This window comes from Coloeus monedula (genome assembly GCF_965178545.1).
Source record: "Coloeus monedula genome assembly, chromosome: 2".
Classification (NCBI taxonomy): domain Eukaryota; kingdom Metazoa; phylum Chordata; class Aves; order Passeriformes; family Corvidae; genus Coloeus; species Coloeus monedula.
The window spans coordinates 25,611,909-25,638,103 of record NC_138782.1 but is presented as its reverse complement, the minus strand read 5'-3'; the positions used below and the strand labels follow the sequence as shown (position 1 = coordinate 25,638,103).

At 45.5% G+C, this 26,195-nt stretch overlaps 1 protein-coding gene across 1 annotated transcript; it reads right to left on the bottom strand.

Moving 5' to 3' along the window:
• Window positions 1–16,988: 16,988 nt before the first annotated feature.
• On the bottom strand, window positions 16,989–25,585 carry SLC30A1 (solute carrier family 30 member 1). Its single transcript, XM_082276684.1, has 2 exons — window positions 24,846–25,585; window positions 16,989–21,445 (listed from the first exon to the last, which is right to left on the bottom strand). The coding sequence occupies exons 1-2, from the start codon at window positions 25,474–25,476 to the stop codon at window positions 20,535–20,537; spliced, it is 1,542 nt and encodes a 513-aa protein (XP_082132810.1). The 5' UTR covers window positions 25,477–25,585; the 3' UTR covers window positions 16,989–20,534.
• Window positions 25,586–26,195: the final 610 nt, after the last annotated feature.

Below are 26,195 nucleotides of genomic sequence, written 5' to 3'. Positions count from 1 at the left end.
GTTTCCCGTCAAAGTTCCCCAAAAAATCAGAGGTGGACTCTGGCTGTTTCTCTAGAGAAAATAATGCCACAGGTATAGTGAAAACTGGAAAATGAAGGTTAGGAACAGGGTGGTTCTTTACTGATAAATCATCATGACACTCTTCTTTGCAGAGTAAACAGGAAGTTTCTCCTCTCCGGTGTACCAAGGTCTTCAGGAGGAAATGATTGCATACACAGTTGCTGAGTCTGTTACCGATAATTATAATCTGTTTTTCCACTGAAGTAAAATCCCTCACTCTTTTGCAGTTCAACTCAGGTGATAGTTTTCAACACTTACATCATCATCATAAAAAGGAGTGTCCAAAGTCTTGCAGGGACTGGGAGAGGCAAGCAGTGGGCATCGGCTCTGCCTCCTGCCCAAGAGCAGCAACAGCAGCTGGCAGGTGATAAGCAGCATTCAGTCTGGGTAGGGGCAGTATTCAAGCAGGGAAAATCAACAGGTCCTGAAGCAAAATAAATCTGCTGAGTTTTGAAATAGATTTCTACTTGAAAGAGAAAATCTAGCATGGAGGCGAAGCTGGGAGAATTAAAAGGGCTGCCAATGTGGGCTGCCCTTGCAGAGTGAAGAGGGAAACATCATCCCATCCCATGCCATCCCATCATTGCTGCTGTTTGGGGGAACCCAGGAACATTTATCCCTGGAGCAGAGCCAAAGGAGGGGAGCAACTGGCCCAGGCACCACAAGGACTGAGGGATCCCCAGGGAGGAAGCGTGGGGAGCTCACCCTGTTCCCTACACCCTCACACACAGCCCTCTGGGTCAGATCAGTACAAGTATTTAGCTGCCTACAAATGCAAATCAGGCACAACGTGGTGTTTCCCAAAGTATTTGCATCTCAGACACCCACATATTCCTAAAACTCTCCCCTTCCGCCTATGCACTCTGCGTTAGTTTCTTCATTTCTAAAATGGATATGGTAATTACCCGCCTCTCTGGCAGCAGCAGGAGAGGAGACACCTGCTCTGCTGCTGTTACCTCAGTGGTGTCAGCACCACATCCCCTTCCCATTCCCCTCTGTGCCAGGTGATGCCAGCTACTCCATCAGCACCTGCAATTGCATCTGGAGACTTTGGGAGAGGAGAGAAATGCCAGCTCTGAGTCTAGCCTTGTTTAAGATGGTTTTCTGGGATGATGCTTCCTGACCATTACCTCAATATCTTCAGGCTCCTGCCTCAGGAAAACTTCAGGCTCCCCAGACTGGCAGCACATCTGATCATTGTGTTTCACACATGCAGCTGCTGGCAGGCACGTGATGGGCACTTGCCAGAAATACCACGGGGTCATGAGCGTGCACTGCAGTGAAATGAAATCTGTGTGGGTGCCTTTCAAGGAAACCACAAGTCTTTGGGCACCCCAGCAGTCACACAGCTCAGGAGAATCTGTCTCCTGTGTGAATTTTTGCAGTGTATTTTTCCTGGATTGTCAGCCTTTTGTACTTGCCCTTCATAGCTAAGCCATATCTTCATCTCCTCTTGGCAGTGCTCATTTCTCACAGTAAGAGAATATCATCAAAACCTAAGCATAACAAACAGAAGTGTATTCTTGCCAACCAGCATAAAGCAATCCCACATTAAATTGACCTGCTGGGTAGTGCTTTGCATTCTACTTAAACATAAAATCCTGTTTTCCTTTATATAGGAAAGAGGGAAGTGTACAGGCAAAGGGGTTTCACTTCAGGAACAAGGAATACCAAAGAGAGTTCACCAATTCAGTTTGCAGGCTGAACTCAGCCATTAAAATATCACAACATGGAATCTATATGCTCAAACAAACACTTCAGCTGATCATCCACGTACTTCAGGCAGGCAATCCATCAGGTCTGACCACTCTGACACTTTTGAAAACTTGTGCAAATAAAAGCATTAGGCAGTGCAGCAAGTTAGACCTTGAGGCAGGTGCACCGGCTGTGGGCAGAGCAACACAGCTGACCTAAAAGCTCCCAGGCCAAAGAGGGCGCTATCAAGACCGAGGTCACAGCATAGCACATATGGTGGGGTCATGGTGTTAAATTCCAGGTGCTCAGGTGCTGCTCAGCATCTCAGACCTGACACAAAAGGTACCACCAAAGCAGCAATGTTGCAAGCAAGAGGATGCAGCTCCCCTTGGCTGCAGTAAATGCAGCTCGTTCTGTACAACCTCCCAGGGAGGTGTTGAGTGTAGTACACTAAATTAGCAGGAATGCTGCAGCTTGCTATTAATGCATCCTGTGAGCTGCTGGACTCACAGAAACTCCACAGAGAATGGTGGAAACAGACTCTCCTCAGCTGCAGACCTATTTTCTCAGCCATTTCAGCTCCTATTTTTCATCCGTGTCAGGCTCATCCTGAAATGGAGAGGAGCGAGCGTATGGTGATGGTGCAGCGGTCCTGAGCTTTTCCCTTGGCCACAAGTGTAACACAGAACAGCCCTGGAGTTTTAACTCAGCCCCTGGTGCTGCCTCCTGGGAATCTGCTACCAGTGTTTTTTTCTCATCTGAGCACTCAAAAAATTGTTTGGTTATCTAAACATGCCAAGATACACAAAACCAGAGGAAGATAGTAACAGTGGAGAGCTGGGCGGTAGTGATTAATAAAGACACCAGATCCTTCAGACTTTCATTAGGAAATACAGCAGAGACCTGAGTCACTGGCTGCTCCCAGGGTTTGCTGCAGCTGTGGCACTCAGCAGCACCTTGCAACACCTCTGCTGGCTCAGCCACCTCGCTTGCCTGGGAGTTCCACTACAGCCCACTCCAAACTGTGCTGGAAGATTGGAAAATTGCCCAAACCACTGTTTCTTGACCAGCACACTGGCTTATGGAGTATGTGCTTCAAATCTCATGCCATGTGGGTGAATGTCAGGGGACCCAGAGACAGGAGTCATAAGAAGAAAGCCACAAGAGCCCTGATTATTAAAAGGTCTCAGCACTTAGCTGCTCTAGGCAGGGTCTTTCTTCTATTTGCACAATGTCTGAAGCATCCCACATTGGTAAGCTCTTAAATCCCTTGTCACCTAGGGACTGTCACACTGGGTCTGATAGGTCTTTCCTTCTGTAGCTTGCCTCCAAAAGGACTCAGCAGTGGGTGCTGATGGAAAGAGGGTGAGAAACAAGGCATGCACTGCCCAGCCCCTCTCTTGGCGGGTCCTCCTTTTCAGAAATTCTTCTTTTTCCTACAAGGTGTGCAAGGCTAGAGAGGCATTTATGCTCACAGATAGCTTATGTCTCTGGTTCATCCTCAGTCCTGGGCCCCCACCTGCATGCACTGCCTACTGGCCAGCAGCAAACCTGCAAGCTTCCTTGGGCAAAACGCAAGGGGAAAAAATAGTGAACATCAGCCCTCAGAGCTACAGGGGGACTCAGGTCAAAGGGTCTCCCAAGCAGGCAGCCTGCCCACTCCTTGGCAACCCCCATTGCAAATAACCTTGCAGCAGAACCCACTTTTCCTTAGCAGGGCTTGCCAGCCACAGAGCAGAGCTGGGCCAGAGAAGCAAGTGAAAAAATTCCTGCTGATTTCAATGAAAAGCAGCAGGCCAAGCTCCAGTGCTCCAGATATTCCCACCAGACACCAATGCAAATTTTTTTGAGAGCTGGCTCTTACTGTAGTAGAAGACACAAAGCATTTATCTGGCTTCTTCTGGCATCCAGAGGTTTCTCCCTAGAGAGGAGGGATAAGTAAAGACTTTGGTAATTATTTGTGCAGCCTGGTCTCCTGCTGCTCACTCCTCTCACAAATGACACCCACAAGCATGGTGGAGGTGGGCTAGGACAGAGGCAAAGCCCTGAGATGGCTCTGGCTCAGCAAATGCTGCCTAAGGCTTACCATGGGCCAGTGCTCAAACTTCTTCAGCACACACCCCTCCACAGTGTTAGCTCCTGTTTTGCTGACAGCTGCATCTGTGGAGAGCCTTTTGCTGATTCACAGGCTTTGCAAGGGTTATTATTAGCTTATTGAGATGAAATGGCTGTTGATTTGAAAAGATTTGGTACAAAACCAGGGCAGAGTGACCTGAAAGTGGGAGGATTTCTTTTTCTTGATGGCAAGTGTCAAGCCCATCACGCTTTGCCTGTATGCACATACAAGCTGATGAGGATTAATGCACAAGTAGTACACTGTTGCCACTATTAAAACGGCAGCACCCTCCCCCTGAAGAAAAAAGGGGGAAAGAAAGAAATCCATTTACGTGGATCCCCATCCCCTAATAAACTGGGGGTGACAGCTCTGGGGGATGAGCAAGTGGGGCTGATGGTCACTGACACGAGGTGTCCACCTGCTCTGGCTGGCTGTGTTTTACTGTGCAATATTGTCTCCTAGCAAAAATGCCCAGTGTCTTTGCCCTCCATTTTCCACAACCATCTTAATCCTTCAGAGCAAGAGCTCTTGTAGCAGTAGTTGGGAAGTGGAGTCAGATGTTTCCTGAACTGTCCTATAAGGTTTCTCTGTTAAAGGTTTCAAGCAGCACTGATGCCACAGGAGAAATACAGCAGGAGTGGCTACACAATCCCTCCACCACCTCAGCAAAACAGCATAGGAAACTAAAGAAAATAATATGTCCTGTTAACAATTTATTTGTACAAATCATCCAACTCCAGAAGCAAATCAGATTGCTTCCTTGGTGCTTAATTAAGCTGATTTGCTCTCCCTCAGACACATGGGAATAGGATTGGTTACTGTCACAGCCTTGACAGACTTTTCAGGGCTCCAGATGGGTTCCCCCCTGGCTCCCTGGGTGGGTATCAGAAGGGAAGGATTGCTTTTAGTAGCAAGTCCTTGGGGAACACTCCTTGGCCAGCCACTGCACCAAGAGGTCGAAGCTGAAGTCCCTGTTGCTGTGGCACCCCGGGGTCAGCATTTGGGCCAGTGCTGTTCAGGCTGGGCGGTGCTTGACACACCAGTCCAGCTCCGCAGCCTCCTGCCGAGGGAAACAAGGGCGCTGCAGTGCTCCAGGCAGGCTCATGCTCAGCTGCATGCATCTGCCTGATGGATTCAGCCTGCGGAGCTACTTACACAGCTCTCCTGAATTTCTGCTCATCTCAGTGAAAGAAGAGAGATCAGCAACAGAGCTGACAGCTGAAGCCAGACCTGTTCAGATCTGCTGCCACCAGTGAGCCTGGCTCAGGAATCTCTTTCTGAATTTCCATTTGGACCCACAGAATTAGTTTGAGTACAAGAGGGCAGCAACAATGCACCTAATTTGTTTCACCCTGGAATACATCATCATTTAAAAGCCTGGAATATTTATTGTTGGCAAAGAGATATCGATTGCTTAGCCACAGGCAGAGTAAAAATCATTGAGGGGAAAAAAAAAGAACAAGCAACAAAACAAACCAGAAAAATTGCTCCGGTGGCTTCCTGCCGCGCTAGTGTGCCATGCGCTGCCTCAGTTTTCACTGCCTTCCAGCATCCCTCAGCCCTCACAAGCTTCCAAGGCACAAAAAATGGCCTTTCCCTTTGAATTTATTGGAGAATGGTTTCCAGCAGCTCCCAGGCACTTTATCACCTTCCTGCAGGGGAACATAAAACAGGGCCCTTGTCTCTGCCTGTGCCGTAGGAACAAATAAATAAGGGCAGCTCCCTGCGGCTCCGCCACTGGCTCATCCATGCGCAGGAGCTGGCTGCATTGTACCAGCGAGCTCAAGCTGCGGAGTTCAGAGCGAACTCAGCTCTGAACTCCCCACCGCCCCTGGATGTTTGGAGGCAGTTATTTCCTTCTTGGGGTTTGCCCAACAGGAAGGCTGGTTCCCACCCCAAAAACCTGGTTAAAAGCTAATGGTCTATTGTGGCTCTTGTAAAAGATGAATTTCCCTGCTAATGGGGGCTGCCTGCTTTCTTGTGGTGGCAGCGCTTCCAGCGCCGCTTGGACGCTGCAGTTGGGTGCGTGCGGCCGGAGCGGTTTCCTTTCAGCAAATTGCCTTTTAATAGCGTGAGGGCAATCGCTCTCCTCACTGGGGTGCTGCAGTGGCCCTGTGGCCACTCGCTGTCGCTCCATTTGCCACAAAACCCCTCGCCTAGCTTCTCCTGTGGCCTGCGCTCAGGGACGGCGGCACCGGCGCCTTCTGGGGCAGCTGTGGGGCAGCTCCGGACAGGGACCCACCAGCAGGAGAAAGCGAGGCTGATCCTGCAGGCAATGGCCTGGCCATTCACTGGCGTGGGGGCTCAGATAAAACCTCCTGGGCGAGTGAGCAGTGGCGGAGGGCTCAGGGAATTGCTGTGAGGGCTGGAAAGCTGTGGCACTGCTGCTGGCCAGGGCCTCCTCCAGCCCCAGCGCAGAGATCCCCGGGCTGCCTCAGGCCCGGGGGAGAGGCAGGGTGGTGCTGGGCCGCTTTGTGAGATAAGGGTGGGGCTGTCCCTCTGCACTGGCAGCCAAGCCTCTCTCATCTGTCTCCCGGCACCTGTCCATGGCCATCCCAGGACAGCTGGGCACGAGGACTGCAGCCATGCAAGGTGACTACAGCCATCCACAGGGACTGAAGCCAAGCACGAGGGTTGCAGTGGTGCAGCCCCTCCAGAGGCAGCCGCTCGCACAAGCCCAGGCATGGCAGAGTGAGAGACTGAAATGTTAACAAGGCTGTGCTGGCATCAAAGGGAGAGCAGCATCCCGGCACAGCCGTGCTCCCCGACACTCTGCTCTTCCCAGCACCCTCTTTGCTGGAGTGAGAAGGACGTAAATGAGCGCCTCTGTGGGTTTTTGCCACCCGCCTCTGGAGATCTGGTAGGCGTTCCTCAAGGTTTTGATTATTCTAATTTTTGCCCGGTTTTAAAGGGAAAAAAATAACATAAGGTGCCACCCATATTTCAAAAAGAAGAAATGTGGACTAACCTGTCAGTTTATTCACAGGGAACAATTTGTTGTGTTCTCATCAAGCCATACTTCTATTTCTTTTTCCAAAAAAATGTACTGTCTTTTCTCAGCCTAACCTTACTGATTATCCCTTCCCAAAAGCTTTAGATAATTATTTGGTTCAGCATTTATCACTTAAAGAGTAATTCATGTGCTAAAATGCATAATCCAACAGCCTACTTTAATTGCAAGATCTTAGCACTACAGTTGAACTGCATTGTTGGGTTTAATCTCTCTTATTCTTTTATGGTTCCTAATTAGACCCATGCAAATAACAGACTTTCTAGACGTTAGCAGCTCTGAAAGCCTTCAGCAAAAGCTACTGGGGTCCAAGTGTTTTGTTCTACTCAAAACATTGAGAGAACTTGAACTTGTAATTTCACTCACAAAAGTATTTCAAAATGGAAAGTGGTTTGGAGTCAGGGTTTTTTTATAACTATTTCAGGAAATTAAAGCATTTTACAAAACAAAAAGTCATCATCCCTTGAGTCTGTCTCTGCAGTGAAACCACCACCAGCTACTGAAATGTTTGTGCTGGTATGAAAATTTGGGGGGAGGGTGTGGATTTCTCCCCTTGCCTTAACATCACTTAAAGGAATAGATATTGAGAGCCCATGAAGTAAACCATCTGCTTAGTAAAGACCTGAGCATGGGCTTTGGGTCCCCCAGTGCCCCAGATCGTGTCTGGGCTTTCCAGTCATGCCACACGAGACGGCATCTCTGCTGTATACATAAGATTATCTTCCCCAAACAGAATAGTAGCATTTCCAAGACAATCTCAATCCTGTCTAAAGCAAACAAACCTGATTTAAGGATCCTAAATTCTATGCAAAATCACTTGTCTAAAGTACACAGGGGCTGGGAAGCACTTGGGAGTGCTACTGATGCCTCTGGGCTTTTTAGAGGTATCTAAGAAGCATGAGAACGTGGTGGTTTGTCCTTACATCCTGTGAGACAATGAGATCCACGATACTTTTGTGATACTTCTGTAGAATGACACCAGTCCTGGAGGTGGGTGTGGGCTGGATGTGGTGCTTCCTTGCCCTGAGGGAAGACAGTGAGGGAGGACAACCGAGTGCTCTGGGACAAGATGGATTTACTCTCCTGTAAAGCCACAGCTCTTGCTTGCATCCAACATGCTATGGACTCCGCCTGAGCACCAAGACAACTTCTTTTTTCAGCCCTCTGCTTCTCCCTGCCTGAGAAGCCGTGTAGCAGGGAAGCATTAGCTGCAAACAGATCACGGAGGGCTCTCATTTCACCACCTGACACATAAAAGCAAAAAATAAAGAAGTCAGAAACATTATCACCATGGAACTGTTCTGGATGAACTTCATCTGCGATTAAAACCAAACCAGGAGCATTTTCAGCATGGCAGGCATTTTCTTTAGCTTCCAGAAAAGAAAAACATGAGTCAACAGGCTAAAGAAATCTCAGAAACAGGTGGTGAGAGACACTGTATGGAGTTCAGTATTCATGCAGTTGCTCTGGTTCTTACATAGGCCTGTTTTAAATGAACCAAAATACCACTCTCTGTTTGTGGTTGATATATATTTACTGCCTTACAAGCAATGGACATCTACCATAGCTTTGCTCCAGTGACGTTTATTCATTTAATAAGACAGTCTCTTAAATCTCCTCTCTACAACCTTTAAGAAAATCAAAGTGTGACCAAATTCAGAAAAAAACCACAAAAACCTACCACATTCTTTTGGGCTTGGTTGGGGTTTTTTTTCTAGTTCTTCTGGACATCAAAGAGAACAAAATTAGGAAAATCCTTGAGTCTACCTGCTTCTGTATCCCTCCTAATTGACCTGCACAGGAGTCTGTCTCTGTATCACTTTCAAGCTGCTTTAGCTAAATTGCTTCAGGATACAAGAGGTTAAAGCATCCTGCTGGGCAGAAATCTTTTACTCTAAAGGTCTAACAGCCTTTCTCTTAATCTGCAGAGTGGAGCTGTGATCATACAACAGCTAAAGTCATGAGCTTGTTAATGCTAAAATGACAGATGTTATAACAACAGGATATTTATTAAGTTTCCCATTACCCTGCTGGGTTGTCAGACCCAAATTTCTTTCTAAGACTGCTTTTTGCTTTTTTTAATAACCAAAAGTTAACAGAAGTCTGTTTCCAGCATTCTAACAAGAAGTCACATGAGAGGAAAAAAACTAAACAGAAAACATTTGTAAACTCTTCATCTCTGTCTCAGCTTGACTCCTGTTAAAGAAGGAAGCAGTGCTACTGTCTGTCTTTCTGCCTCCATGTTATGCTATAGATTTGTTTTAGAGTAAGTATAGTTTTAACCTTTTACCTAAACACTATACAGCATTGCATGAAAAGTCAGAGTCCATGTGATTCCAAAGTCCTGGGACTTCAGTATCTATTAATTATTTAGTGAAACACTGCAAACTCTCTCATGGTGGGTGTTTCTCCTCATTGCCAGATTAGGAAGCATCCAGCAGCCCTGCCTGGAGGATACCTACCCCTATGATCAGTGGTATGCTGGGAGGCGACAACCCCTGCCCAAGCAGGGCTTGGAAGTTATTGTGGAAAAAGCAGACAGCCTAGAAAAGCCACCTGCACAAGGAAACAAGAAGTAACCAGGTTTAAGCAGTTATTTCTGCATAAATTGAGTTTCAAGACTCATTCATCAGTTCTAAACTCTGTGACAGCATTGATCCCAGACCAACTGGAGTGGCAGCCCATTATCAGAGTTGTTACACCACCAGTGGTGCCATTTCCACCAGCCTGTTGCTCCCTTTACACCTACGTCACACATGGCCTGGATTTGGAGGCCTTTCCTACAGAGAGAGTGGAAGTTTCAAACATTGAGGGCCAGCGCTGCACAGATGGGTGTTCTGTGACAGGAGGTGCTCAGAGCACAGGTTAGCTGGCCTGCACATCCCAGCTCATGGCAGTCATGCCCTCGCTTCTTCCATGTGCTGTGGCCCTAAAATCACTGCAGCACAGCCAGGATTACCAGGAGCAATCCAGACCTTTCTGAGGAACACTGTTGGTTTTCCATCCCTCAGGTTGGGTTGGCTTGGGGTGCAATCCAACAGAGGATGACTTCTTTCCTTAGCTGTAGTCCTGCTGGATGCTTCTCGAGATTTCTACAAGCTGCCCCTTGTGGTGAAATTTTAACCTTAAACTGAAATTTTAACTTTGGGGGAAACTGAAGTCCATGTGGAGATAAATGAGACCCCTCAGAGAACCACAGCTTCTACAAAGAAATCAGTCACATTTTCGAGTCCCAGAGAGTACTTCGTATTTCTTTAAGCACAATCTAGCAGAGTTTGAGGTATGAGAAGCACGACAGAGGTCAGAGCCCTGCCTGTGCTATGAACAGAGAGCACTTTTCACCTGTCAGAGTTCCCAATGCTGTACCAGGGCAGGCTCTTATAATCTACTTATCAGAGATGAAAAGTGAGATGGAAAACATGCTCTAAGGGGTCCTGTAACAACCATTACCATCCTATTCAATTTACTTAGTAAACATCTTGGACCTACCAAAAAGCACCTCAGTGAAATTTCAATGAATATTAAGTTTTCCTCCTTTACATATGAGTGGCTCTGTTCAGGGTTAGTCACAGGTGCAGAAAGTAAAAAAACCCAAAACAAACAAAACAACCACCTCCCATCCCCAAAACCCAAGAGCCCAACTTTTCTTAACAAAGGCTTAAAGTGTTGAGAATTAATCTGGCCTTGCCTTCAGCATATTATTCCACATTTCCAGGTCTTTAATACCTTCCATCCAGCTCAACTTGGTTCAGAGTCTTGCACTCCTACTGAGCACAGGAAAACAGTGTCACTGGCTCAGCCAGCCAGCGTGTGGCCCCTGAAGGCATTGTCACAGGAAGATACCTTGAAGCCAATTTGGTTAAGACAATCCCCTTCAGAAAGAATCTGTCAGAACAAAGCTCCTGTCAGAACCAAGTTGTATGAAAAGTAGGATAATCATATTTAGGTGAAACCCTCAGCATACCTTACATTATTTAAAAGAAGGATCACATGTCCTGGAAGGAGTAGCTGAGTGATGTGCAGTCCAAAACTGCATCTATCATGCTCTCCACTCCTCCCCTACCATACTTTCACTGGCTGGATAAATCACTGCATAGAACAGGATCTAATCTGGTTATTTCTGGAATAAATTCACCATCACATCACCAGTGTCTTGAAGGATTAGTTTTTCAGGATGCTATGTATAGTACAAGTTAAAATGCATCTTAGGAATAGATACATTTTCTTATGTATCACTAAAGCAGCTTCTTTTTCATGAAGTTCAAGCAAACATTTTTCCACCCTAATTTATTGCCGTGGTCCCTGTTTTCACAGCATGGTCTACAGCTACTCAGCTCTGCAAAGTGCTGAATACTTGTCAGTGGCGAGTGACCTGCTACCAAAATTGTGTGGTTAGCTCCACTTTTTATTAACTGAAACTTCCTTTTTTTCTAGCTGATATTAAAGAAAAATAATATGTTAGCAAAAATTCGACAGGTTTTTGAAAATGAAGTTTATTTCTATGTTCTGTGAATTAGAAACAAGGATATAGAAATAAGGAAATCATTTATGAAATGCTTTATCAGGAGAATTAATTATTTGATTTTAAAATATTCTTAATAATACTAAAAAATACTTGCATTTGAACTTTAAAAACATAGAAATATTTCTGTTACCTAGAGGAACTTTCATACCTTCATCATCATTGAATAAGTAAGATCTATTAAAACATAGCTGGTTTCAGTAGCTGCAGACACTCTGCACTGCCTTAACCTCAAATTTTCAGTTTGAGGTTAAGGTTTAGAGATAAAGGGGAAAGGAGACATGGCAGCCATCCATCCTTGTTTATCTCGTTTAATTTTTGTCCTAGCCCAGACCAATGACTTTTTTCTCTCCAAACCACTGTTTCAAAAGGGGAACTCTCATGTTGCATAAGAACCCTCCATATTTGACTTTACCTTAAGTCATTTTGAGAAATACTGCTCTGTCAGGATTTTACCACTGCCAGCAACAAACCCCCATGAAAAGACATTATTTTTGTCAAGCTGTAGGCTCTTGCAGAGAGAGGCTACTTCTCATATGCTTGGGGGTGAAAGAAAACTGCTGTTACCTGATTTTCTACACCATTTCTGTAGCAGTGAGTTAAGCTTGGTACTTCACACTAACCTTTCCTGATGGAACAGCTGAGGCTCTGCTGGCTACCTTCTGTCTCAGAAAGATTGAGGTCTCAGCTTCAGCTGTGCTATGTTTAAGCACGTTTTTCCATGTCTTTCACTAACTTGGATTTCCACGGACTCCAAGTGTAGGTCTCTCAGTAATAAGCTGTTGAGCACTGCAGAGCTATAGAAGAAAACCAAAGAAAACCATTACCCTCATTAAAGCAGCTGCAGGAGGGGGAAAATACAACCACTCCAAAATCAAACCCCATACACACTCCATTGCTCATCTTTCTCCATTGATGCCATAATTTCATTTGCTCTCTACTAACCAGAGTCACCACCATGGGAGAAGTGACCTGCCTTTTTGATACTATCAGAGATGAAAGAAGTTTTGGCAAAAATCTCATAGATCAGATTTTCTATTCTTAAGAAAAGATCTAAAGAACTCCAGTATCTACCCTATCGTATTTCCATGCCACATTAATTATTGCATGCACATGCAGTAATAGTAACTCAGGTAACTCTCTGGGAAGAGAACAGCAGATAAGAGCATTACAGAAGGCTACTGCAGAAGCTGTGGTCTTGAGTATCTCACCAGCTTTCAGTAGAGAAACATTGTTTTGACATTGCCTTGTTTTTGTAGATACTTTTAGAAAGGGCACACCAAGTGCAGTGGTGCTCAAACTCTGGGTTCAATGGCACCTTTTTTTTCAGGGCAGCACGCAGTGTTGCAAGGCAGTTGAGCAACACACTCTCCCCTTAGCTGTGTGGCTAAACTTCTCAGCATTAAGGGAATAGGAAAAGGGACAAAAAACCCCACCAAACCATGCAAGTTTTCAGCAAATGTTACTGAGGTTTTGAATAACACATAGAGCTTGGGTGATGCTCTGGGCTTTTCACATACGGCCCGTGATGTCACGCTGCGGCTGTGACGTCAGCGCAGCTCTGACACAGGAGCTCTGCCCACGCAGCTTGACTCAATATTTAGTTCTGCAGTTTTCCTACTCCTTCAGAAAAAGATAACTGGGACATTATGGTGCCAAGTGTCATTCCACTTCCAAGCTCAAGCATATGCACCAAACACCTCCTTTTTAGTGATAACTTGCCGACTAACTCGTCAGTGTCTCTTACTGTGCCACTGCTGCGTGCAGGGAGGTTTTCAACGAACTTGAAACACACCTACCAAGGCTGGGTAAGAATTCTTGTGATAATTAAACACAATTCTTTCCTTTTTTTTTTTTTTTTTTGATCAGCAATGTGAAGAGAAAATCACTTCAAACTAGCATGACATAGAAGTCTAAGACCTCTGCCAGTATGGATATTTAGGATGAACTGCTTGAGCCTGGATTTTAGCTGGTACTTAAGCCCAACCCCTCCTAACACTCAGCTGGAAGCACGCAGAATCAACCCCATCCATTTGGGTCAGAACCTTCCCACATGCCCACAAAAATACAAGTGAAAATCATCACCCAAATTCTGCTAACTCACATAATCCCTTTCTCAAGGGAAAATGTACTTGTCTGCAACTGACTGGGGTAGAGCCCAAGGCAGCACAGGATAAAACGATGGACTGCATCTCCAGTCAGCACTGCCTGATGAAAAGATCTTGAGGGTAGGCAGTATGTGCAGCATTTATCTGTGGGAGTGTTGTTCACTCCTGAACTAGGAGTATGAGCACCCAGCTCAAGTAAGCAGCAGTGACCCAGTTACCTGCAGAGACTCCCCGAGCTGTACTCTCTGCACCCTCAGCTAGAGGGATCACACGGTAACATCAAACCAAGCAGTGAAGCTGAATCCAGGTCTGCAGCAGGCCAGCAGCATCCCCTTACGCTCTGCAGACACACTCTAAAGCACAGAAGACTGGCAGCAAGTAACTCCCTCAGCTGAGGTCTTGCCTATACTGCAGAATGCAGCTGCCTATAGCACAGAATGCAACAGAAACAAGTGTGGGCCAACCCACAGCAAACCTAATACATGAAATTAAATCCAACAAATCCACCCAGTGAGTCCAGGGGAAGATGAGGACAGGCTTCAGCCCAGGCCAGCAACACAAGCACAAATGCAGGAAGCCCAGCAGGTTGCACATCCTGTTCCACAGCATCACCAGGGCTATTCTTAGCTGCAGGAGCTGGTGCAGGAGGGAAGCGCTGGGAAGCCAACCAATGTTGTAACTAGAAACAGAGCTTGGGTGATGGGGGGTAGGGATTGCCATTTGGTCTCAGCAATACTTTAACATTTGTGTTGATTGTCACAAAAAAAAAAAAAAATAGATAAACCAAAACACAAATACATATAAACGCTAGCCAAAGTTTCAGTGGCAAGGCTTTCATGCCAGATTTGGGAAACTAGTGCGGATCAGCCTGAGAAGGTGCCTGCTGTAAAGTGCTTGTCTGCCTGGAGTCAGACACTCGCATCCCACCCTTCTCCTGTGACATTAGCTCCTCTGAAAAGCAGCAAGGAGTTGTTCTGGGAGCTGGATCTGGTCCTTGTGGTCAGGCAGTTATCTGACGTACAAGGTCTAGGAATGACATACAGGAAGGTACATGTAAAAGCAGAAATAAGCTATAGACCTGAAGCTTCCCTTCCTGCTAATTTAAAATTCCCACACCAGCATGTCTCATAAAGGATGCTCATAGTAAATTTAAATCACATCCTGTCATGAAGTGGTAGAAGTAGCTTTGGAAAATGGCAAAACTCAAGCTCACATGCAGTGCTTACAGCACAACCAAACATACCCTCCTGCACATATAACTAATAATGTGGAATCACTTTTCCCTCTTGAAGCAGAAAAAGGAGCTGCTGAAGCTGCACCAGTGAAGGGCTCCAAAATGAACTCATCATTGCAAGCTTATTAACAGCTCAAGGCAGGTATTGGTCACCATCCTGCCCTCCTCAGTAGTAGTGCTGGCAGCTGCAGTCAGTCTTTTTCTCCCAAAAAACTGTGCAAACTGCAGTGTTTCTGAATTGAAACAAATGAAGCTGAAAAGCACCAAAACATCTTCTGCTCTAAAGCAGCTTTCTTCCAAAGACATTGAAAAAATAGTATAGACTCATATTAGAAAGCCTACCTTATTGACCCTTACATCAGATATTTAACCACGGCCAATTAACAGGTCCAGAAGAGGGTTTTATATTCTTTTCAAAAGCTGTTTTCCTTTGATATAAAAAAAACGTATTTTGCATAATTAACTCTTCCTGATACTAGAACTGAGCAACTATTCTTTTAATTGCACCTGGAACCCAGACAGTTGGAGGCCAGGACTTTACAACCCATTTACTAACCTCCTCTTCTATTTGTGCTCTTTGCATTTGATTCTGAGGTTCTGAGAGATGCTGACAGTGCATTTCTACTAGTTAGATTCCTTCCTAGGAGCTGATCTGAGAAAGAAATCCCAACTAAATGTATTTGACAGTCAAGAGCTCCATTTATTTTCTCAGCACTTTACTATTTAAAAACAAAAAAAAAAAAAAGGAAGAAAGAAAAAAAAGAATATTATTCTTTATTTTAAAATAAGGCAAAAAGAAATATCGTCAATGAACAAGTTATGCCAATCATACTTTAACATTGTTCAGGAAAAGGATCCAGGACATGAAAATAAAGAAGCCAAATTAATCCCATGTGCTTTTTGGAGACTTACAGATGAAAGGTGTTTTTCAGCTTTGTGGTTTTGCTTTTCAACTAGTTAGACAACACGGTGAGTGCAAAAAATATAAATGTGAGCCTGCTAAAACATGGTGCTGTACCTCACAGGCAGCTAACTACACAAAGCAAAGGTCACAAGGAATAATCAGACGTTCTGTTATCAGCAAAGCTACGTTTGATTTGGAAAATTGTCAAGTCTGGCTTTAGCTCAGGCAAATGGAGCATCCACCTCTTTCTGTCTAGCAGAGAAGGAAAAACCAATGATACTGTGGACCCGAACCACTTAAATGCATACCTCAGAAGGGTGTAACTGATGCTATGCTATGGAACTAAAATATGCAGAGCATATTTATATACTTTTAAATATAGTTAGCAGTATTTCCCATTCCCTCCACGTGGAACTCAGAAAATCTAGTTACAAAATTCGCCCCCTCCATCCCCCCTGGTCTCTCCATAGCTGAAGAGATTAGAAAGTGCAGTCAAAGCAGGGGGCAGGGGAAGGAGAATGGCAAGAATCTTTATCCCTCCTCCCCAAACCCCACCAGGCAGTGTTTAATAAATTCACATGGCCCGATTTCAGAAGCAAACAGCAACGTCAGTTTAGCTAAACTTGTTAACAAGTCTTAGGACACTCAGTGGGCTTTTTCCCATTTCTTTTTGGAGAATGGGAAAAAGGAATAAATCCTGGAATTATATCGAACTGACAGTATTTCGACAGCAAACTTAGAAACACCATAGAAGTCCTGATTTTAATACATCCAGAAAATCTAGGTACTTTTTTAAAAAGCCAGGCTGCACTGGCAGAAGCTTTGGACTCACTCCCACAAGTAATTCCTGGTGTGCAAGTAAGTACTCGTCAGCCCGATGAAACTATTTAAGAATACAGAAATGTTCAGGACTGAGCCCTTGCCATGACTTTTGGGGAGTCACAAGTTGGGGCCGGTTGTTTTACATAACTCTGTGTATGTCCATACCGCACACCGCGATGTGGCAGCTACAGATATTACCAAAAGCCCACACTGGCTGTTGAAAGCAGTTGAGCTGTAATTATTAGGGGTTCCACAGAAACCATTTACTCTGCTAAAAAGGAAGCTTGATGGTACTGTGGCTAGCCCACTGAGTGTCTGAATTAATTTTGCACTGCACTTAGGTGCAGATATAATCTAGGAAGTGATTCTAAAATAGCATGTTCCTGGATGAGACATGGAGTAAGGGTAAAGTATTTCATCCAGTGATGTTCAGTACATCTCTGACACATTTAATCAGAAGCCTAAACAATCTAGACACTGAAGTACAAACTTATTTTTCCTGAAAATCAGTGTTCCATAATTGTTTTTATTTTAAAAATTCAGGAATGTGATACACAATACAATTAGCTCCCCACCCCTGCAGTGTTCACTTACATGAGATTCACTAGTTTCATGCTTTGTGGGAAAAAAAAAAATAGGAAAGAGAGACTGTGCAGTGCTTTTGAATGCTCTCAGTGTTCTTAAAATGTGAACTTTAGAACAAATCAAGTCTGTACAACCCCAGACAGATCAAGTTAAAAAAAAAAAAGCAAGCTATTTCACAAGTTAGCGGGCTACATTCAGGTCTCCTACAGCCAGAACAGAGAAATTGTGTTCCTGCTGCTGCACAGCCACCACCTTGACCTCAGTCTATGCTTTCAGGGAGTTTGCCATTGAGGGTTAAGGAGACTAAAGGGCCCTGGTAACACCAGCTGGTGCTGCACGTGCAACAGGGCACATGACAGAGAGGCCACGAAACTCCCCATTCTGCCCCCATCATCATCATCATCATCATCATCATCACTGTCACTTCTGCATCCTGTCAAGATACTTAAAATAATGACGGGGAGAGTTTTTTGACTTTTTAGCTAGCCATTGCCTGCAATGGACACAGAAATAGAAAAATATGACTTCTGGCACAAAAAAAACCCCAAAAAAACCAAAACAAAACAAAAAAAACCAAACCAAAAGATTAAATAGTTTAAAATGGAATTAGTGACTACAACTCCATCTATTCAGATGCATTTACTGAGACTATTAACCAATGATGGTAACTGTTATGACTTACTAGTTGCCCTCATTTTATAAGAGCAACAGGAGAGAAGTCAGACTTCTCAGTGCTACCAAGGTTTGATTTGTTGGTATTATTTTAAACAAACTAAAGAGCAGTAGTTCTATGGTGCATTAGTGACATATGGCAGGACCTCAACAATTCATACTAATGATTGAGACCAATTTCAAACTAGTGATGAAAATAATTAGTGAAAGTTTACCATAGAAAGCAAGGATACACATTTAAAATAAAAATACTACTTTGTTCATTTCAAAATTTACTTGGTTAATACTCTGTAGTATAGTAGCAGTGGTAGCATACTCTGCAAATGTAGTCTCATACAAGATCTCATTTAACAGTCAACTCTAGATCATATACAGGTAACAGAAAAAAGAGTTAAGGTAATTCAGACAAAACAAAAACATATATAAATACTATATTAATACATTTAAGTTAGTTTATGAGACTATACAACAAGCATAAACACAGAAAAAGGTGAGCAATGCTGGTGACTGTGAAGCACCAACCTCCCCAAGCCAGCACAAAGCCAAGCCCACCCATCCAGCACCCACAGCCGATGCATCTGAGCAGCCAAGAGGCAAAACCCCCGGGCAGTGCTGTGCTGCAGCCAGGCAATGCAGCCTGTGATGAGCACCCTGGAAGCAGAGCCAGCACCTCCACCATTCCCATGCTTTGGCACACAGCGCTTGGCCAGAGCGTGGCGTGAGCAGGGGGCTGCTCTTGGCTCCACAGACTGCACAGTTAATGCACAACACTGGTAATCCACCCATGGATAATCGAGAGTTGACTGCAAAGCTCTGCTGAGAGCTTGGGTGAGACCACTGACATGACGTGGCCCAATCCAGGTCCAATGAGCAGCAGGACTATTTTGTACTACTTAGGAGAAATTATGATGCAAGACACAAATTAGAAATGCAAACTAGGGAGGTGTTATGTATCTGGAGGCAAAGCTACATTCCCTTCACTAACAAAACATTCTTTTTTTAAAAAATCTACATTTAAATACTGTTAAAAACCTGAAAACCACAGCATCAAAAAATTTCATAAGGCCAAAACTATCCTCAGTTCCCTCTGGTTGTGCCTAGGTATTGCAATACATTTGTAGAAGTAGTAAATGCCAGGTAATCTAGTATCTTATCCTCTTTCCAGTGCCTTCCAGTAACAGATCTCAGAGCTCATCACACAATAGTTAAGCCTCACAACACCCCTGTGAGGTAGGTATTATCCCCATTTGAAGACAGGGAAACTGAGGCAAAGTGTTTATCATAACCAGAGTCAAAGAGCAAACAATGGAAGATCTGAGCTGTTTTCCAGTTTTGCACATAGGAGCAATCCATTAATCACAAGACATTAGATCCTGTACATAACATGAGAGTGGATCAAAAGGGCCAAGGTTTTAGACTAGATTTCTTGTATGTTTTATCACTGAACTCTCATCTAGTCTCTGCCAAATTCACAGAGTCCACACAGCAGTTTCTCCTTTCCTAAGGTCTAAATTGGCAGCACACTCTAACAGCTTGTTTAGAGCCAGTTGTCAATTAACTGAGTCAAGATTTTAAACCACAGATTTGGATACTGAGGAAGTGAAATTATGTAATACATAAACATCTTGAAGTGTGAAATATAGTGAATATATTACTCCCTGCACCACTTCCCCAGAAGTCAGTGGAGGGCTCCTGAGGACACAGTGCGGACCAGGACTGAAGTCACTGCAAGTGTTTACAGACACACTCAGCTAGAAGCAAAATGCACCGTTACATGACTTGTTGGGGAGCTGCTGTCTGTGTTTGAAAGCATGAGTTACACTGTTGGTGCTTGAGCTATATTGTTGGAGGCAGACCTCCCCCAACAGAGCACTTATTGACATAACTGATTCTTTATCTTAGTAAACTCAGCATCAGCTAAAATATGAAGCTCCAGCTCTTTATTCATAGCACTGTTGAGTCAAGGGTTCTTTAAACCTCAAAGACTTTCATGACCAGACAAAACTTGGAAGTAAGGTAAAACAGCAGAAAATCTATAAAGTATAGAAGACTGTGTTACTTTATTGACCAGTCTCATGTCTCGATCACAGAGCAGTATATAGTAGCTTGAACTGCCATTCTGACAGAAAAAAAACCCTTTCACATCTGTTGTTTTCAATTACCTCACTACCTGACCAGAAGAAGAGGGGACAATTTCTGACAATCATATGATGTTCTCTTTAAAATATGCTGTGCAATAAATTCACTAGAAAAGCCTTCACATTTATTATTATTACATAGCTTTAAGAAAAATATGTGAAACTGCAAAGTGGTTTCCAGTTTTTAGTAGTTATATCTTTAAAAATGTTCTACGAACTTTGGTTTTCTTAGGGCTTCTAAATAAACAATATATTAAAATATCTACAAATCAAATATTAAAGGAGAAAGCAGGTCCAAAGAATCTGTAACACAAATTAAGTTCCTACATGCTTATCCCTCAAATACCTTTTCACTGGAAAAAAGTATCTTAATTTGAAGCACAGCAAAAAGTGTCTCTGCTGAAATGTTGAAACTGGTTTTCTGAAGTGTTACAGCATTGGTGCACTTCCTGTCTATCTCAGTCAAACAAAGTCAACACAAACACATTGTATCATGACAGTGACATTATATTCTTTAAAACAAGCATTCTATATTTAGCAATATGACAAGAACAAGGACTTCAGCAATTACACTACTTGGCAAAATTGCATCTCAAACATCTGTCTCTTCCTCTTGCAACACAGCTGTTGACAAAGTCACCACAACTCAGGTAGCACCCTTCAGGGAGTTACAAAGATGACTCAAACTGCTCGTTTTGATCGGTGTTTGCCTCCAGCTTCACTGAAGGGATGCTCTCTGACTTAGTCCTCCTCGTTTTTGGAAATTCAATGACAACTTCTGAACAAGAAATACTAAGTGACGAGGATTTTTCTGTCTTCTTTGCAGTACTATCTTCTCCTGTTCCACAACACTGCTTCAAAGCACACTGAGTCCTGCAAGGCAACTCGCATTTCCCTCTCCCTGACTCGGAGCCAACGCTGGCAAACTCAGGCTGAATGGTAGTTGCATGAATCCCTTCGTCGTGAAAGATCTCTTTGATGCGCTTTGCCACCATCATGTACGTGGAAGGGTCAGGACACTTGATGTGAGCAGTGCCAATGATCCTACTGCCTGCTAGCTGCCAAATGTGTAATTCATGGATTGCTTCGACTCCTTCGAGGGTACGTAACTTTGAGTTCAAAGAATGGACATCTATTTGTTTGGGAACAGTCTGTAGAAGGATAAGGGCTGACTCCCTAAGTAACGGGTAAGTTGTGTATAGGAGTATACAGACCATAATCAAACAAAGCACAGGATCTAAATATAGCAACCAGCAAGGACCAGCCACAGTAATGCCCTCTTGCTCGGACTTGTTAGCTCTGCCAAGTGCTTGGGATAAAGTAGCATTTTCCATGCAATGATTATTGACACATGGATTAAAGCAAGGCCCATCTTCAGGGCATGGATTCCACAACCCATAAAAGAGCAAGGCATTCACTACCACAATGACTGAGCCCAAGGCATCTCCAAAGACATGCAGAAAAACTCCACGCATGTTAAGTTGTGCACTAGAGTCTTCTTCAACCTCCTCTTCATCCAGAGGATAATGGCCAGCATTCCCATTCACTTGTACATCACTCATGTCATCTTTCATATCACCTGACAAGAAAACAATAAAACAATTAGGCATGAGCTATAATACAACATGTTACTGTAATTTCTTATAAAATCATATCCAACGGTAAGCATGGCACACTGTGTATGAAACCAAAAAGCAACTCAACCCACACACTTAGCAACACCTTCTCTGGCTGAGGAAAATTCAGTTGTCCCAATAAGTGATCTAAACAGTCTTAGAAGGCAACTGTTTCTACAGGGAGCTTAAAGCTGCAGAGTGGAAAAGAATGAAGATGACCACATTTTAACTTATTCTACTGAAAAACTACTTCCACCTTTTCCAGCTGTTTAACCATTTGCCTATTCACTGTTTGTTTCTTAAACAACATGCAGAACTCCAGAGCATATGTAAAATGGTGGTTTAAGTAGTTCAGTTGGTCACATTTGTTCCTTCTGTTGAAACATTGGTAGACTGATCACATTGCTAAAATCTCTCTTTAACCACAGGACTGCACTGCTATTTCAGATTAACATTTGAAGCCAGAAGCTCAAAAGCTGTATGAATACAGCTGTGTAGCAGCTTCTTTTCAGGTTTACCAATGCATTTTCAAGAGGCTTCTGAATTCAAGGAAAAGGAATTTTTTCCAAGATGGTGCATGGAGCCAGTGAGATACAATCAGCTGAAATTTTAGATTCAAAATGCAGAATTTACCAGCAGAATTGACTATAGGGCAGTGTAAATTATCACTGAAGCTCTGAGAGGCTATGAACTACTGTTATTTCTATTTCAGAATAAATAAATAAGTAGTAAAATTACATTTTATGCAAGTGACATATAGCTGTTGAGTGACACACAGCTTCTGATATCCAAAGCCATGTCATGGACTGTGCATAAATGGCCATTTTAGTGCCCTCCTTTGCCACACCTGTCTGCAATATTTACCACTCCAACACAGCTAACCAGCTACATGGGAATAAATACACACATCATTACAAAGAAGAATGCTTTCTGCAAGAAAATCATCTTCCAGTGTTCAAACTGGAGAGAATTCTACATGATTAACCTCCTGCTTTTCTTCAAAAGTTCTTCTTTGGATATTTCCAATGCTAAAGAAACACAACAGGCACTGGCCCCTGGCCTGACAAACTGAAACAAGGAGCTCTTACTGCTTCTGAGGTTATTGAGTTCAGAACTTTGTAAACATTAACAAGACGTGCAGCTTCTGCTGTTCTGCTCTTGTGGCTGCGATTCTGCAGTTGTAGAGTGTGCACAAGTCCTCTCCTCTCTGAAGAAGGAGTGGGCTCCTACCGAGGCTGAGTTCCAAGCCCCAGCTCATTAACTCATCCAGTACGCTTCTGCCCTGAAGCCCCAGCTACATTTTCCACACTGCCTCTAGGAGTTATGGAACATGGGACCTGTAACTTTCCAGAGAAGTAAATACATTAGAGGGAAATGTCTTAGGTTACAGAGTTCAGACCTCAAAGTCCACGATGAGAGTGAGGAAAGAGGAACGCTCTGCTCTGTACCAAGTACTTGGAATAATGGAGATCCGGAAAGTCAGTACAGCTGTCTACAAGAGTGGGTAACAGGAAACACAGCCCCAGAAAGATCTTGAATTTTTTTTAATGGCAAATGGTTAAAACAAGTCCATTTGAAATATGTCCATTGAAACATAACAATAAACTGATTATTTTACATAAAGTACATGCATAGAAATGCCTGTGCAGGACTAGCCCCTAAGGCTATGCCTACTTTTCACTTCCACCTTAGGAAATCGGGGACTACCCCACTGTGTGATTGCCAGTGAAGGCACAGGACCACCCTTGTCTTCAGCTCTACATCTTACATCTTCTCCCATGTCTCCAATCACCTTTACCTGAAACTTTTCCATGGGCAAACTATGAATAGCTCCATCCATTACCTAATCATGATAGGGCACAGAAGGAAACACAAACTTATTTCAAAGTTTCACTGTGACCAAAATTATACCCTATTACCACCTAAATACCCACAACAAATTATTTGTTATTGCCAGAGGCACATCCATGAGACATTCCAGCCAAGTTAGCTCACAACAATATGCATTTTAATCCATGCTATAAGTTAACCTTTTGGTCTAACTAGTCCAAAACTTGGCTAAAAGCACAATTTTTCACCATGCAAGAATAATTCCCAAACCAAAATATCTATGAGACAAAGGGTTAAGGGAATTTTACATTGTTTGAAACTAATTATTAGGACACCTCTGTTGGAACTAAACGAACATTAAGAGTTTATTATGTAGTCAAGAAAATGGTGTAGTGTATTCAGAGGAACTTTCCCATCCTCTTGAAAAACCTGTCTTTCCAAAGCCAGCATGGAGTCGGAGAAACAGAAACTAAGTTCCTCAAATGTGTACTGGAACCTCTGACCACAGAAAATCTGAAACTGTAGCAAAGTTCACGCCTATCAATTAAAGCTCCCTTTAAGCTAAAACAATGGTCTCCTGATGTCACCCTGAAACTGAAGGAGAGAAATTGGTTCCAAAGCCCGAAGTCCATTCCTTCTGGTGACAAGAATGCCCTAGGAACAGAGAAGTGGCAATCACACACACCTTTCACTCTGCTAGCACGCAATACTTGGCTTTGATCAAGCTGCTTCAAAATGAACTATCCAGGATTCTGGATCCATTAAAAAATAACCCAAAAAATTCCTACCCATAAAACAGTTTAACCACAATTGGGAAGGGAAGATTTTAAATGTATGTCTGCATGCAGGTGAGTGGGAAGGCGCATGCTTTAGAAAGCTAAAGAAAAATTATTCCAAGACACCACACATGTGCCCTGACACCAGCATGCTCCACATTCCGGCTTCCACAGTTCTGACTGGCAACTTCCAAGACTTCTTCCTATTAATACCGATGCTATTAAGAAGCACAGCATTATCGCAGTGGAGTAGACTTCAGTATGTTTGGTTTAGATGGAGAGTAGCTTCCCAGGTAGCTGATAACTGACCCAATGGAGCAATCCAGCTGCCGGGACCGAGGCACTGAGCCGCGCTCCATTTGATGTGCAGCCAGTTCGGATGGCATTAGGACAGCGTCTTGTGACAGCTCGTGTCGCTAGGCAAGAAACGCTTGTCATGTGCCTTTCCTTGCAGAACCAACTTTTTTCCCAGGGCAAACTGCTTTATCCTAAGACTCTTTTACACTCTGACCTGTCTGCAAAACAAACATGCAGCTTAGGGCATCCGAAGGAAAGGCGTGAGGAAGAGGTGCGACAGCCATGTGCCCCAAGAGCTGCTAACAAAGTTTCTCATCTCGTTCCCAGGAGGGCGGATAGATGGCCCTCACAGAGCCCGCACCAGGTGGGACCAGGACGGCCACCGCCCTACTCGGGGAAAGGACCCCTCCCGCTTTTCTACGCCTGGATGGGGCAGCGGCGCTTACCCCGCGGGGCTTACCCAGTTTCTCCTGGCTGACTCCGTTGGAGCTGCTGCAGTTCTCCACCAAGGTGCTGGTCTCCTCGCGGTGCAGCGCAGTCTCCCCGTCCCCGGGCGGCTGCTCGGGCTTGGGGCCGCCGCGGGGGTGCTGCCGGCCGCCGTGCGAGTGCCCGTGGCCGTGGGCGTGCCCGTGGCCCCCGACGCCGTGGTGGTTGAAGAGGCAGAGCCCCAGCAGGTTGATGATGAGCCCCGCCACCCCCACGGCGATGACCACCAGCGGCTGCTGGATCTCGTGGGGCTCCGTGAACCGCTCGATGGCCTCCAGCAGGATGGTGAAGCAGAGGGCGGTGAGGAACACGGCGTTGACGAGGGCGCCCATCACCTCGGCCCGCACCCACCCGAACGTGTTCTTCTTGGTGGCGCGGGTGCGCTGGGCGAAGCGCACGGCCACCAGCGCCACGACCAGGGCCATCACGTCGGAGAGCATGTGGAAGGAGTCGGAGAGCATGGCCAGCGACGACGTGACGCGGCTCACCGCCACCTCCACCACGAAGAACAGGAAGGTGAGCGCCAGCATGCACAGCAGCCGCGCCCGCCGGTTCTGCCAGCACCGCGGCCCGCCCGGACCCTGCGCCGCCATCCCCTCGCACATCGCGGCTGCCCAGCGGAGGCGCGAGGAGCGCGGCGGGCGGTCGGAGCCCCGAGCGCTCGGGCGGCCGCTGCGCTCCGCTCCCCCCGCGCCACCGCCGCCGCCGCTCCCTCCGCAGGCGCCGGGCGAGCAAACTTTGCACCCGAGCCCCCTCACTCTTTTCACACGGAACCCGAGCGCCGCCTCGGCCACGCCTCCACCCGCGCCCCATTGGCCGGCGCGCCCCGCCCGCCCGGCCGTGCCCTCCCGCCCCCGCTCCCGGCCCGGCTCGCCATTGGCCCGCGCGCCCTCGCGACAGCGAGGCCCCGCCCCCGCCCGGTAACGCCCATCGGGCCGCGGCCGCCCCGTTCCGCCCGCCCTCGACCGAAACGGAGAGCGGGCGGGGCCGCCCGTGACGCGCCGCGGAACGGCGGCTCCCATTGGCTCAGCCCCCCCCCGGCTTTCCCCTCCTGCCCCGCCCCCGCAGGCCCCGCCCGCGGCGAGCGGGACTCGTGCAAAAGGTGCGCTTCACACGGCCCCGGCCGGGCGCGCGCCCGGGGGCGGAGCTCCCCCTGCGGGCCGCGGGGGCGGGGCCCGGCCCGGCGTGAGGGGCCCTGTGACGTCACGCGTCCTGAGCAGGGATTTTGGGTGGGATTTGCGCTTTTTTTGGGTGAGTTTGTGTAGGGAGGTTTCTGTTTGACTCTTTTCCTGTTCGTGCCACTGAGGGCAGTAAAATAAGTGCG